The sequence below is a fragment of the Rhincodon typus genome, chromosome 23, assembly GCF_021869965.1.
Source record: "Rhincodon typus isolate 14 chromosome 23, sRhiTyp1.1, whole genome shotgun sequence".
Taxonomy (NCBI): Eukaryota; Metazoa; Chordata; class Chondrichthyes; order Orectolobiformes; family Rhincodontidae; genus Rhincodon; species Rhincodon typus.
The window spans coordinates 30,213,861-30,229,606 of NC_063354.1; the positions used below are offsets into that span (position 1 = coordinate 30,213,861).

Here is a 15,746-nt window from a genome sequence, read left to right on the forward strand (position 1 = left end):
TGTCTCTGTCTCTCTCTCTCTCTCTCTCTCTCTCTGTCTGTGTGTGTGTGTCTCGTTTTCTTCAAGCATGGATATTAGGTTTCCAACTATGTTGAGCACTCTAATATTTCACTACTTTTTAATCTTCCTGCCTTCCACTCCTGAAACTAGTGTTCAGTTGAAAGCACACCCCTTAAGTTCACACTTATAAAAATTAGTTCATGAATCTGTTGCTGGTGAGGCAGCATTTGTTTTGGTTTAATTCAGTGAAGATGGTGGGAAGTTTATCTTGAAGCACTACTGTGCATGTGGTGAAGGTGTTAATGAGGAAGGACTTCCATAATTTTGACCACTGATGTAGAATGGTGATGTATTCCACGTTAGTGCAGTGTAACTTGGAGAACTAGGACCTGCTGGTGTATCCTTGCAGATGTTCCACCTGTTAGTTTAGGGAGTAGAAGTTGGGAGATGCTGTGAAAGGACCCTTGGAGTTGCAGCAGTGCATTCTATATATACTGCAAACAGCTACCATGCCGCACTGACTACTGGATTGAATGTTTAAGATGCTGAATGAGATGCCACTCCTTTGTCTTGGATGGCATCAAGCTACCTCAGTTGTAGGGAATGTATTTGTCCAGAAGGGTGGATAGCATTTCAAAGCACTCCTGACTTGTGCCACGTTGCAGGTGAAAAGGCTTTTTTTAATGCAGCTGGAAGATTGGTTACTGCTCAGAATTTCCAGCCTCTAACCTATTCCTGTCACTGCAGTATTTATCGCTTGGCTAGCTAAGTTTTGGGTTAATTGTAATCTCCAGGATGTTGTCGATGGGTCCTTTGGCAATACCATTGTATGTCAAGGGTGGACAGTAACTATCCTTTCTTTTGGAGATGGTTGTTGACATTTGAGTGGAGTAAATATAACTTGCTAATTGCCATCCTAGGCCTGAATTATGTCCATATTTTGTTTGTGGGCATGGATTGCTTTAGTATTCTGGGGAATTTCAAATGTAAGTTATTGCTGTAATAATAAATGTTCTACCTCTGATCTGTGAAGTTATTGAAGCAACTGAAAATGATTGCCCTTCAACAGCTTCCTGCATTTGTGTGCTATGTATGTTTCCAGCCAATGGAAATTATTTTTCTGATTCCCAGTGACTTCAGGCTTGTTGGTGATCCTTAATCCCACACTGTTAAATACCAAAGCAGTCACTCTATTGCTTCATCTCTGGACCTCCCTTGCCCATGCTTGTACCAAGGCTATAATGCGACCTGGAGATGAACAATCTTATCAAAACCCAAGTTGTGTCACAGCAGATTTATGTACAATTTGGTGTTTGACATCGCAGTTACCTTCCATCACTTTTAATGATTGAAAGCAACCTGGTGGAATAGAACTTGGCTGGGTTGGATATGTACTGTACACCTTGACAACTTTTCACCTTATCCCCTAGATGTCAGTCATGTAATGTGCTAGGATAGTTTGATTAGAGATGCAGGTAATTTTGGAGAATTTGTTTTAATGCATGTTGTCTAGGCATGCCTTTCTGAATCTAATGTACTCAGCTGTTTTTCCTATCACGGAATGAGATGCTTTGGCTGAAGGCTAGACCTTTTCATCAAGAGGAGGATGCAATGGATCACCTCCAGTTGGAGATGGCTCAAGTGTTTGCAGCCTTGTCTTTGCCATATGATAGGCTCTAACTTTATTTAAGATGTTGCTGGAGCTTCCTACTCTTTATTCCTCCTTCCATCATAAGTGATGTCGCAGACTGCAGCGTTCTCACCTGTTTTTTGTTGGGTTCCTTGGTTCAGTCAGTGATTTCCAGTGTGTTGCATTCTTATGGTCCTGTTCACAAAGTTCCCCTCACTTTTTAGACACACCAGGTGGAGCCTCTGGTGTGTACTCTGCTCCAGAGCCACTCTTGATGGGCATTGAATCTCTCGTGGCCACCGACCCCGCCCCCACCAAACTCAGTGTAGTGTGCTGTGCCTTTGCTATCATCTGTACTGCTTCCAGTGGTGTTCAACTTGCACAGATTCATCAGCTAAGTAAGAGAGGGTAGTTGGTTTTCAATAGTTTCCTTGTCCACACTTGCTGCTTGCTTACTGGTTTAACTAACTTGTACACTAGTACAGTGTGGAGGACTCCCAGACCACATTCATGGCTTCATGCCTCAGTGTCACTACTTCTAGTGGGTGTCCTGCCAGCGTTGCTGAACATGGCCATAAAGTTCTGACTGAGTGTATGACAGACTGTTGCTCAAGTAATCTGTGGGACAGCTCTTCCAATTTTGACATGATGGTTATTGATAACATTTGCTGGGTGCACTGTATGCTGTGACTACTTTAGTACACATGTATGCCTAGGTGGATGTCATGGATGATAAACTGATGTTGATTGGTATTGAGGTCCCTCATGGCTCTCTATTTTCTAGTCCAGTTCTCTTGTCTTTCGCCAGCAACTTGTCTGATTATTAACCTCTAACCTCACTGAGACCTGCTGACTCTGACCAGGACTTGGTTGCAGTTAACCTCCAAGGCTGCTTTACCTGTCTCAAACCATTGAAGGCCCAGGGATAATATAATCTGGTATGAAAGAGCACTGTGTTGGCTCAGTGAGTTCTAAATTTAGGCCTCCTTGATTTTTGTTTTTATTTTCCAGAGCATTTTCGAGGAAACAGCAGCAGCTGAGTGCACTGAAGGTTCTACAGAGGAACTGTGCTGCTTATCTGAAACTCAGACACTGGCAATGGTGGCGGCTTTTCACCAAGGTTGGAATTGCTTTCCTTCTTATTGTTTCCACAAGCAAGACCAAAATGCAGGCAAAATTAGGAGATGTTAAGATTTTGATGTGCAGTTGTTAATGTCTGCTAATCTACTTTTTCTGAATTTTGTTATTTCAAGACTGCTATCTTCCTATCCATTCCGAATAACTTACTGGGATAGTTAGTCGGTTTTAAGTGGTGACTTCAGTTTTGAGGGGGGAGGAAAGGCTAGTGTTAGTGGTTCTGTAGGAAGATATCAAATCACAAATATGAACAAGCCATCTTTTACCTTTTAATTGTTCTTGAAATTTTCTTTGCTTTTTAGGTTAAACCACTGCTTCAAGTTACTCGCCAGGAGGAGGAATTGCTATCCAAAGAGGATGAGTTGACAAAGGTGAAAGAGAAACATGTGAAGGTGGAAGCAGACCTTACTGCTATGGCAAGAAAACATCAACAGGTTTGTGGATTCTTAAACTCTGCATGTCTAATCTGTAGTTTCATGGCTAATCTGGTAAGACATAATATGAGCTAAATATGAGTTGTTTGTTTTTTGTCCGGCCAGTAGCAACTGCATCTTTTTGAAACAGTGCTTCTTGGCTATAGAATCCAGTTCAGCTAATTTTATTAGATTGTTAAATTATTCCCCATATCTCCTTCCATCTTTGAGCCACAGCCATTTGGCCATCAGAAATATCCATCCTTGGCATTCGAATCATTTTAGTTGGAGAGATTAGTTTCTAACTATATTCTTCAATAGAACCTATTTACATTGAGGAAATAATTAGAATAAAGTTGTGGAAGAAGGTGAAATGTGTAAATTGAAGGAGGTCAAAGGGAATACTTGTACTTGACCACACTTTTTTTGCTTGATTCTGGACGAATCTCAGTGGATTTATTTGTATTGCATCAACCACTATATAATATGAAGCTGCTTGAAGGTTTATGGCAATTTTGGTACCGTTAATAAAGTGCTGATTTAGGACTAACTTTATTGTTAAGTGCTGCCTGTGGTTAGGTTCTGATATTTGTAGGTGTATTACTTGAGTTAGGGGGGAAAGAAAAATTCCAATGTAGGACTTTATTCATTTGCATTGCCCATCTTGTGACGAGGTAAAAGTTTTATTTCTTGGGCAGCTAAATGTGATTCTTCTTTGTAGCTAATTGAAGAGAAGAATATCCTGGCAGAGCAGCTGCAAGCTGAGACTGAGCTTTTCGCAGAAGCTGAGGAAATGCGAGCACGTCTGGCTAATAAAAAGCAAGAACTGGAAGAAATCTTGCACGATTTGGAAGCAAGAGTGGAGGAAGAGGAGGAAAGGAACCAGCAGATGCAGAATGAGAAAAAGAAAATGCAACAACACATTCAGGTGCGTGCATTTGGTGGATACAGTAACATTTGGAGGTGCAGTGCAAGATGCTGCAGTTTGTGCTGGGATCAAGTTTCCTTCCAGGCTAGATCAAAATGAAAGGTGGCTCATCTGTCGATCAGGCTGCTAATGTGTGATACATTTGTGTGGTTTCAGTACAGTACAGTAATAGGAATAAATTGGCAATTTTGGTCATTGGCAGGTAACTTAGGAACATGGTTGTAAGCTGTGAGGGGTATGTTACTGAAAATGTATGATATTTGACTGGGTTTCCAAAATAGGATTGGTGTAATTCACGTAATCAAATATTTTTTAAAGTCTTTAAGCGATTTCATGGTTCTCTTCCCCTCCTGTGAATGCCCTGTCTATCAACCACTACCCCTTCACCCACATTTTGTTCCCTTCCTTCTGCCTGTCTGTCTCTAAGTGCTTTAATCCCTGAATTCTTCACACACATACTGTCTTATCATTCTGAAATGCATTGAATTATTGTGCAATAATGAATCATGCAAAGATTTGCCTGTGGATTTATACGTGTATTGTGCATGATTGTTTGTTAGTTTATGAATTGGTTCCCAAAGTGAGAAATCAACCATGGGCCTAAACCTGTAATAATTGGCTAATACTTTCTACATCCTGCCAGGATCTGGAAGAGCAACTTGATGAAGAGGAAGGAGCTCGGCAGAAACTTCAGCTCGAGAAAGTAACAGCAGAAGCTAAAATTAAGAAAATGGAGGAGGATGTCTTGCTGCTAGAAGACCAGAATTCAAAGTTAGCCAAAGTGAGTTGTCATGTACGATTAGAGTTGCAAAATATAATTTTTTGAAATATGTAGCAACTGTCAAAATTTTCCATTGTCAGAAACTCAAGTAAATTCTTAATATCAAAGATCATTGTTCCAAGTACAGTTCTTTTTATTAGCAACTGTAACAGTTTTAAATTTTTGCACAAATGCTCAGGCAGATGAGTTGCAGAGTTTGGTTTATATTTTCCAGGTCTTTGTCTAGGGCATCACTTTTTTTTTTGTCGCTTTTCCCTTTCATTATTCATTACTCCTTTCAATGTATCATCTTCAAAATTAAAGGTTGTTTGTCCATTGAAAATCGTCAGCAACTCCTGAGGGTCAATGAAATTCCTTTTCAAAAGGATGTTTGTAAAAATTAGATATAGTTCAGATAATTAAAGTATAATCTCCTTTTAGAGCTTTAGAATAACTGACCAGGGATCTCACCTGAAGGATACTGATTTTATTCCATCTTGATTTGAATTAGAGAAAACCAGATTAGTGGGAATGGTAGCATTGATTATTAATGGAGTACTATTGCAAATCCCTGTCTGAATGACCTAGAGAATTGGCAGGCCATTCATGCTGCCCAGTTAGAAGGGACTCCTTCCCAGGTGCCCAGGGCCAGTGGAAGCCTGTCCCCGCTTTTGCTGTGTCAGTCTGAACCCAGCAAGATCCCGATTGTAGCACAATTGTTGTCTACATGTAACTACTTCCCACCTGACCTACCTTCAGCACCAGCATTGGCCACTCTTCATATTGGTGCTTCATGTCGATAGAACTACTGGTCTCTAATTGGCCTGCAACTCCGAGCTGGAATTTTCTTCCGTCGATACCCAGGAGGAAGACCACCTCGGGTTAATTTTTCAGCCAATAGACCTTTAATTAAACTGTGTGGACAAACTGGATATGCAAATGTACCCTCTCTGACACTCATGCTGGAGTGTGTATAATCCAGTACTGGAGACTGTGAAATCATGCATTTGCTAGTCCATTAAAGTGTACACTTTCACTAAAATAATCCAATGTTCTTTTAAATTAATACACAAATGTCTCTGTCAAAAGTAGTGCAGGTACTGGTGCTCACTGTAAGGCAGACCTTTCCTAAGACAGGGAAAAACATTCCTCTGGTAAACAAAAGGGAAAGCATATTCTAAAAGACACTACTTTTTTTTGTTTGAACAGTTTTCAAATATTAAGTTTGGTCAAATGTAAAATCTACAAATTAAGCATTCCTGGTGTCTACCATGATGCACAAACCAACGCTTCATTTCTCAACAACAGTCAACAGTTGTATCTTCCATTCCTTATTAATATTAATGGAAACTGGAGCAAACTGACAAGTGAACAATGGAACCTCCCAAATATTATACCAGAGGTTATTTATGACTTTTTTTTTTTAAAAACCTCTTCTCTCTATCATAGGTTGCACAGGGCTGTTCAGGTTAGTTACTGCAGACTTTTTGCACTGTTTACAAATAAGAATAAATTCAAGTTGTGAAAATTTCAGCAGGCAACAAAATGACTATCATCTCATGGCTTGTACTTCACATGACCATTTTAATATGACAGTCTTCTGCTCCTTCTATTAACCTTGTTGTAAGCCTGTACTTGGTGTGGTTGTGGAATGAGAAAATTGGCAAAACTAATCCCAAAGACCCTATTTCAGTTAGCTATCAACATATGTCAATAATATTGAACTCTATTACACACTCTCCCCACAAAATTGTCACTCAAACTCACCTGATTCAATTTTCTCTTCCATGAGAAAATTTGCCATACTTCTTAGGTGTGGCTTATATGAATCCAGATTGACTCTTAACTGCCCTCTGGAACAGTCTAAAATCACTTCTTCCTTCAAGTGCCATTAGCTGATCTTGTTGATGACAAATTCATTAATGGAATGAAGGTATAAAGAAACTGCTGTGGGTAGTTTTTCCTACTCCTCTCAAAAGGTTTTCAATTTGAAGTAATTGGAAATGCAGCTGGTTTGGGCATGCAGAAATCGATTTTTAGAATTCAGTACCAGCTTTATTCAAAATGTGTTTTTTTTTCCAAAACAGGAGAAAAAGCTGTTTGAAGACCGGATTTCTGAGTTTACCTCTCAACTGGCGGAGGAGGAGGAAAAGGCAAAGAATTTGAGTAAAGTGAAGAACAAGCAGGAAATGATGATTACAGATTTAGAAGGTGAGGAGACCTTGGTGGGGGGGGCAAGTGAGTGCCATCAAAAATTCTGTATTTCCAATTGAATTAGATTAGTCAATGTCATTATACTGCACTTGATTAACTCATCCTGTGATAAGCTTGATGCTGGGCCATAAAATGATTTTTTTTAAACAACGATCAGAAATGCAAACTGAAAATGCAACTAAGTTGATCAATTGTAAAGGTAAAAAAATTAAGGATTTCAAGCATTTGGTACTCATTTCAGTATTTTCAGTTTCCCCCAAATAGATGCCAGCAATGGAAATGCTGGATAGGGACTGGGCATAGGAAGAGGAGGAACTTCTTACTTCGGTGTGAGATTAATTCAATCATCTCATTCCAAGGACATTAGCTCCCCAGGGTAGTGTTGAGGCCCAATCATCTTGAGCTGCTTCATTAATGACCTTTTCCTCCTTCATATGCTCTTTCATTTATTCACTCATGGGATGCTGGGTCAGCGTTTAATGCCCTTCCACAGTTGCCCTTGAGAAGCAGGTGAGCTGCTGCCTTGAACTGCTAGAGTCCATAGTCTATAGGTAGACTCACAATGCCATTAGGGAAGGAATTCAGGATTTTGACCCAACAACACTGGAAGATGGCAATGGTCATGAGGTTGGAGGGTGCTTTCTAAGGAATCTTGGTGAATTTCTGCAGTGCAACTTGTAGATGGTACCCACTGCTGCTGCTGAGTGTCATTAGTGGAGGGAGTGAATGTTTCTGGATGTGGTGCCAATGAAATGGGCTGCTGTGCCCTAGATTGTGTCAGACTTTGAGTATTGTTGTAGCTGTACTCACCCCCCCAGAGGAATGTGGCAGTCATCAGAAAATGTTGAGTAACATTTGACTCCTGGGATACTGAAGCAGTCTGTCCATGTGCAGCAAGACCTTGACGGTATCTAGACTTGTGGTATAAATAATACTTGCTATTTATCAGCTGAAGTGCCAGTGATTAACCATCTCCGACAATGAGAATCTGACCATTGCCCCGTGGTATTCACTGGCCTTACCATCACTGAATCTCCTATCAATTCCCTGAGGGTTACCATTGAACAGAAACTGAACTGTACTAGCCGTATCAATAGAAGAGCAGGTCAGAAGCTAGGAATGCTGCAGTGAATAACTCCTTTCGTAACTCCCCAAAGCCTGGCCACCATCTTCTAAGCAGAAGTCAGGAGTGTGATGGAATACTCCAACTTATCTGGATGAGTTTAGCTCCAACAACACTTAGAGCTTGACACCGTCTGGGAGAAAATGGTCCAGTGATTTAGCCCATCCACCATCTGCAATATTGATTCCCCTTACTGATACATAGCAACAGCAGTGTACCGTCTACAAGATACACTGCAGTAATTTAGCAATGCTGCTTTCGACAAAACCTGGCAAGCCCACAGCCTCCACCACCTAGAAGGATAAGAGCAGCTGATTCTTGGGAACAGCACCACCTGCTAGTTCCCCTCTGAGTCACTCACCATCCTAACCATGGAATTATATTGTCATTCCTTCAATGTCACTGGGACAAAATCCTGGAACTCCTTCCCAAACAGAACTCCATATCCCTGCACCAAAGCACTGCAGCAGTTTAAGAAGGCAGCTCACCATGACAATTTCTGGGACAGTTAAGGATGGGCAATGAATGCTGGTCTAGTTGAGTGACATCCATGTGCCAAGATGATGGCTTAAAAATTGATTTTATTTAGGACTGGAAGTCTTTTGATTCTTTAGTGACATGTTTCTTTTAGATTTTTTCCCTCGTATTCCCTTTGTCAATGTGGTTCCAGGGACAATATCAATCTTTGTTTTGTACAAGGGGCTATCCTTTTAGTTTGAATGTTGGCAGCTTATTCATTGGGGCCATCGTAATCAAATCTGCATTTGTTCTGAAGCAAGTATTCTTGTGTGCCCTTTTCAATAAGGGTTGTCTGCTAGTAATCAAGTGAGAATTGTGCCACGTCTCTCTTTTTTTTCCTCCACTTTTTGCTTTCTCCTCCCCCCCACCTCCGTTTTTGCTTTTGCTGCCCCCCTTGTTTGTTACTTCTCTCCCTGCCCCCACGTTATCATTTAAAGCTACTTGTGTTTATGAAAGCTTAAATTGTATTCTCTAATTTGGTTTTGCTTGCAGTTTGTCTTTTAGATGGCAGAAGTTTTGATTTTTAAAAAGTTCACATTCCAACAAGTGCACTTAAAATTCATAATTAGGAGTATGAAGTATCGTAGGAATATTTTCCTAGCCATTGTGTAATTATTTCATGCAGAGCGTTTGAAGAAGGAAGAGAAAACCCGACAAGAGCTGGAAAAATCCAAGAGGAAATTAGACGGTGAAACTACAGATCTGCAAGATCAAATAGCTGAGCTACAGCAACAGATAGAGGAGCTGAAGATTCAGCTTGCAAAGAAAGAGGAGGAGCTACAGGCTGCCCTTGCCAGGTCTGAGGCTAAAAAAAAAATCTTATCGTCTACTGACAAGCTTGTTCTAATATTGGGGGGAAAATAAATTTGTGACTCCAGTTTTATCAACACTCTTAAGCTTTCAGGGTGTTTTTAACATTCAGATCAGTACTTTCTAAAAGGTGGAAACCTAAGAATAGAAAGTCCAAAGGAACTGAGGATGTTGTGGTATGTTCACAAATCATTACCTCTGTACCTATTCATGTTTTAATCACACTGGCTTGTGGGATCAATAAGTGTGGAGCTGGAAAAGCACAGCTGTTCAGAGAGCATTTTCAGGAGCAAGGAAGTCAACCTTTTTGGCTGAAACTCCCCTTCAGGACTAGGGAGGGGTAGGGGAGCCCAGAAATAGAGGGAAGTGGGTGGGGCTGGAGGAAGGATAGGTGGATGCAGGCAGGTGTTTGTGGTGTTGGTTAGTGGGGAGGGTGGGAGTGGATAGGTGAGTCGGAAGATGGACAGGGTGGGAGTGGAGAGATTTTTGAAGCTGGTGAAGTCAATTGGGATAGTAAGCTCCCAAGGTGAAATATCAAGTGGTTGTTCCGCCGGTTACGTTTGGCCACACTCTGACAGTAGAGGAGGCCAAGGATCAACATTCGGGAGTGGGAGTGGGAGTGGCTCAGGTTTGTTGGGCACATGCTGAGCAACTTGTTCCCAAAGTCTGCATTTGGTCTCCCTGATATAGAGGAGACCACATCAGGAGCAACGGATACAGTAGATGAGGTTAGATGAAGTGCAGGTGAATCTCTACCAGATTTGGAAGGATTGTTTGGGGTCTTGGACAGAGGTGAGCGGGGAGGTGTAAGGGTAGGTGTAGCACCTCCTGTGGTTGCAGGGAAGGTTACCGGGTGCATTGGACAGGTTGGTGGGGAGTGTGGAGCTAACGAGGCAGTCGGAGTGAATGATCTGTGTGGAAAGTGGGTGGGGTGAGGAGGGAAATGTCTTTTTGGAGGGGCCTGATTGTACATAACGGAAATGTCGAAGGATGATGTGTTGTATTTGGAGGTTGGTGGGGTGGTTTGAGGACTGGGGGACTCTATCCTTATTGCTGGGGGAGATGTGGTTGAGGGCATCCTTAATAACAGGAAGGGAAACTACAGCTCCTAAAGTAGGAGGATATCTGGGAAATCCTAGAGTAGAATGCCTCATCCTGGGCACAGATGTGGCAGAGGTAGAGGAATGGAGTATAGGATAGCATTTTTGCAGGAGGTTGGGTGAGAGGAGGTGTCGTCAAGGTAATTGTTGGGAGTCTGGGTTTGAAATGGATGTCAGTGGTGAGTCAGTTACTGGAAATGGAGACAGAGGTCCAGGTGAATTTTAGGGCACGATGGGATATGTTGGTGAACTGTTTGAGCTCCCCATGGGTGCATGAGGCAGCACTGATGCAGTCAGTGCAGTGGAGGAAGAGGCGAGGGGTAGTGCCAGTCTAGTTGTTGAAGAGGGACTGTTTCACGAATCCTACAAAGGCAGGCATAGCTCAGGCCCATGTAGGTGCCATGGCCACCCTTTGGTTCATATGAAGTGGGAAAATCAAAGGAAAAATTTTTGAGGGTGAGGACCAGTTCTGCCAAGCGAATGTGTGTTGGTGGAGGGAGACTGGTTGGACCAATGGGAGAGAAAGAAGCAGAGCGCCTTTAGGCCACCATTGTGGGGGATACAAGTGCAGAGGGATTGAAAGTCTGTGGTGGAGATGCAGTGTTTGGGGCCGCAGGGGACTGGTTCATGAGCACCTGCACTGTGCGTGCACCAACCAACCTGACCTTCGAGTTGCCATCCGCTTTAACTCTCGCCCTCCCACACCCCTGGTGACATTTTTCCATCCTTGGCTACCTCCACTGTCAGTGACACCAAATGTAAACTGGAGAAACAACTATCTGATATTTTGCTTTGGGAGCTTACGGCCTAATGGCCTGAATGTTGACTTTACCAGCTTCAAAGTCTCTCCTTCTCCCCACCACCAGCGCCCCCCCGCCCCCCCCCCCCCCCCCCCCCCCCCCAAACCTGTCCACCTTCCAATTGTCCTATGTGCTCCACCTTTCCCACTGACCAACCGCAATAACCCCCTACCTGCATCCATCTATCCTCCCTCCCCCTCTATTTTTACTTCTGGTCTCTCCTCCCCCTCCCTAGTCCTGACAAAGGGTTTCAGCCCAAAACGTTGACTTCCCTGCTCCTTGGATGCTGTCTGACCTGTGCTTTTCCAGTTCCATGTTTATTGACTCTAGCTTAAATTGAGAACACAAACTACTCAAATTTGGGTCAGTCATTGCATGATAGCATGAGGAATTGATGGAGTTGATGACAAACTATTTCTGTTGGCTTGTAATTTCAAGGTGACATAGCCTAAAAGCTAGAGCCAGGTCTTTCAGGAATGTGATTAAGAAATACTTCTACACAAGTTGTAGATGTTTGATACACTGTTTCCCCGAATGGCTAACACACAAGCCATTGTTAATGTTATGTTTAGATGAATTGTTGCAAGCCAAAGACTAGTCTATGAAAGTGGATTGCTTGAGGTACAAGCTCAAGGAGCAAATTGTCAGACTCTGCTCCCATATGGGAGCATTCTTTCTCATGTTTGCATTGCATTGTTCTAAAATAGTGTTTTATTGTGAAACGTGGCTAAATCAGTTGATTATTGTCCATAGATTGAAAATGACTTGTTGAGCTGTGGCCCCAGTAACTGCTTGCATATTAGTTGTGACTTTTAGGACTGAAGTGGGGAGGGTTGGGGAGAATTTTGGGCGGGGGGGGGGGGGGGGGGGGGGGTTGGGGGGTCGGAAGTAGCAAGAAAAGGGAGGGGAAAGCCAGCAAGAAGTAATGTGCAAAATGGACTCTCTTGTCCTGCTCCATTCTTCAATAAGGTCTTGCTAATGTTTGTTTCAATTTCACATTCCATTTCTACCTTAAAGTTTTTTTGATTCCTGGACTAATCAGAATCATCTGCCACTGCCTAAAAACTTAGAATGACTCCAGTACTTCTATCTTCTGATCCAGAGTTCCCTAAGTCAGTTCATTTCAAAAAGCTCCTTTTTTTTAAATATGAAACTTCTGCAGCTAAGTGGAAGCAGAACTATATCTGGTAAATTGATTAAAACAAGTGATCAGTGCGATATTTTTGTGGGGCCACAAAGACTGGTATTTGAGAAGCTTGTACATATTTTTAATTACTTGGAGATGTCTACAGCCAATCCATATGTACATATTCCACAGTTTTAAATAGTCAAGCAGGAAAAGAGGCACTGTGCTACGGCAAAGCATGTTAGTTTGTTAATTTCAGCGAGCCCCTTAAAAAGCAAATCACAAAAATTAACATTTTGGTAGTTTATTTAGGTATCATTGCTAAATATGCGTGTTAGTGGTTGCTATCTATTCCTAATATGCTGAGTATTTAAATACTCATGTAAATCAATAATTCTGATGTAATAAAATGAAAATGTTCACAGCCATTTCCATGTCAAGCTTTTCATGAATTTTGGAAGAATATTCCACTTCATTTTGTACTATGGAAACTTTTTTTGTTTTTAAACTGTGTAAAATTGTTTGCATGATTATCAAATCTGTATAGTGGTGTTTTCAATTCTTTGAAATGATGGCCTGCTGGTGCTGGCACTTGACCTAAAATATTTACCTGCATGAACTCTATGTAGTTGTGGCTTGCAAATTCAATGCCATATTCTTCAATCTCACTTTTTCAGAGGAGACGAAGAAAGTGCTCAGAAGAATAATGCTCTGAAGCTAATCCGGGAACTGCAGGTCCAGATTTCAGAGTTGCAGGAAGATCTGGAATCTGAGAAGGGTGCCCGAAACAAAGCTGACAAGCAGAAGAGAGACTTGAGTGAGGAGTTGGAGGCTTTGAAGACTGAACTGGAGGATACCTTGGATACCACAGCAGCCCAACAAGAACTAAGGTGAAACCAGCTTTGAACTCAAGGAGTGAACTTGAAACTTCCTTGGTTGAACAAAACTTGGTATTAAATCAAATTTTGTTACACTACTTTTTTTTTTTTTTTTAAGTGTTTCAATTTCATTTATGTATGCAATTTAACAAGATGCTGGTACATCCTCAGATTTTTGAGATCAATAGAAACGTGCTTTGAAATTGATAACTTAGTGAATCAGCATTTTTAGAAAAAGTCTCATTGAAGTATCCTCTTAATTAATTAAGGAACAAACGTGAACAGGAGGTAGCTGAGCTGAAGAAGGCAATTGAAGAAGAGACCAAGGCCCATGAAGTTCAAATCCAGGACATCCGCCAGAGACACAGCACTGCCCTTGAGGAGGTCTCCGAACAGCTTGAACAAGCCAAGAGAGTCAGTAGCCTGAGCCTTTTTGAAAATTGATGTTTGAATTTGTATCATCCTAACACTGAAATCAGCTGTGCAAGAAAAACCCACTGAAATGGCCCATTTTGCTCATGCAACTAAGCATTTGATTTGGATTTAAATTGGCAGACATGGGAATTTGTGGAGAGAGAAGTGGTCAAACTTACAAAATTGTTTGTTTTTGTTTTCTGGATCAGTAACCAGTTGTCAAAAAGTAGTATTTAATCAAGAATTTGCCTAATGAAAGACCAGTCTTAAGCTAAGAAAGAGTGATACAAAATGATTTTCGGAGGTACCTAGTATAATTCGTTGAATAAACCTTTTTACCCTGTCCTGCAGTGAGGTGCATTATTTAACCTGAGCCGCTAATAGTTTCTGTAAACTTGGATGCATATTCACACTTGTAGTTAACTATTGACAATTCTTCTGTTTCCGCTTCTGTAAACAGCACAAAGCCAATTTAGAAAAGAGCAAACAGGGCTTGGAAAATGATAACAAAGAGTTGGCCAGCGAAGTGAAGAGCTTGCAACATGCGAAGGCTGAATCTGAACATAAAAGGAAGAAACTTGAAGCTCATCTGCAAGAGTTTCAGGTCAAGTTTGCAGAAAGTGAAAAGGCAAAGTCTGAATTTGCTGATAAAACGCACAAGCTTCAGGTAAGAGTTAATAGTACATTAAAAAACGCTCAAAAATTTGCACTTGGAAAACAAATGAGAATTTTCTTTGCTTTGGAACATGTTAAGTACTTATCACTTAGGACCACTTTTGTAGCTCTGTATATTTTGATAGTGCTTAAGAATAAGTTTTTTTTTTTTTTTTTTTTTTTTTTTTTTTTTTCCCTGATTTTAATTTTTTTATCTACTCTTGTGTGAATAGTAGTGCACCTGATCTTTTTGATTGACAATCCTCCTAAATGCAACTCTACCAATTTTTGGATGTTTCTCAACTTGATGTAGAATAGTTAAAGGATACAGCTGGATATAGATTGCAGATTTGGGCTGAGAAATGGTAGGTGGCATTTCATCTGGATAAATGCAAGGTGATAAGAACATAAGAGATAGGAGCAGGAGTAGGCCGTCTGGCCGTTCAAGCCTGCTCCGCCATTCAATAAGATCATGGCTGATCCTTTCATGGACTCGGATCCACTTACCTGCGTTCTCACCGTATCCCTTAATTCCTTTATTGTTCAAAAAAAATCTACCTTTTTTTAAAAGCGTTTTACTGAAGTAGCGTCAACTACTTCACTGGGCAAGGAATTCCATAGATTAACAGCCCTCCTGGGTGAAGAAATTCCTTCTCAGTTCAGTCCTAAATCTGCTCCCTCTAATCTTGAGGCTATGCCCTCCTGTCCTAGCTTCACCTGCCAGTGGAAACATCCTCTCTACTTCTATCTTATCTATTCCCTTCATAATTTTGTTTCTATAAGATCCTCCCTCAACCTTCTGAATTCCAATGAATATAATCCCAATCTACTCAGTCTCCTCATAAGCCAACCCCCTCAACTCTGGAATCAACCTAGTGAACCTCCTTTGCACCCCCTCCAGTGCCAATACATCCTTTCTCAAGTAAGGAGACCAAAACTGCACACAGTACTCCAGGTGTGGCCTCACCAGCACCTTGTACAGCTGCAACATAACCTCTCTGCTTTTAATTTCAATCCCTTTAGCAATGAAGGACAAAATTCCATTTGCCTTCCTAATTACTTGTTGTACCTGCAGACCTACCTTCTGTGACTCATGCACAAGGACACCCAGGTCCCTCTGCATAGCAGCATGCTGCAACTTTTTACCATTTTGGAAGATCAAATTCGGGTGCAAATTGTACAATAAATGGCAGAATGCTTAGGAGTATTGACATACAGGGGAATCTGGGCGTACAGATCC

General features: G+C 41.4%; 1 protein-coding gene across 4 annotated transcripts in view; it reads left to right on the forward strand.

Annotated features, from left to right (window-relative positions):
* LOC109930294 (myosin-10) overlaps nucleotides 1-15,746 on the forward strand; it is a 152,914-nt gene that overhangs the window by 113,425 nt on the left and 23,743 nt on the right. For all 4 annotated transcript variants that reach the window (XM_048610752.1, XM_048610754.1, XM_048610751.1 and 1 more), the window contains 9 exons: nucleotides 2,642-2,750; nucleotides 3,070-3,201; nucleotides 3,902-4,108; nucleotides 4,752-4,889; nucleotides 6,956-7,079; nucleotides 9,350-9,521; nucleotides 13,238-13,450; nucleotides 13,708-13,852; nucleotides 14,313-14,519. In XM_048610752.1, the coding sequence (XP_048466709.1) occupies nucleotides 2,642-2,750; nucleotides 3,070-3,201; nucleotides 3,902-4,108; nucleotides 4,752-4,889; nucleotides 6,956-7,079; nucleotides 9,350-9,521; nucleotides 13,238-13,450; nucleotides 13,708-13,852; nucleotides 14,313-14,519 (1,447 nt within the window). The remainder of the gene's footprint in view (nucleotides 1-2,641; nucleotides 2,751-3,069; nucleotides 3,202-3,901; nucleotides 4,109-4,751; nucleotides 4,890-6,955; nucleotides 7,080-9,349; nucleotides 9,522-13,237; nucleotides 13,451-13,707; nucleotides 13,853-14,312; nucleotides 14,520-15,746) is intronic.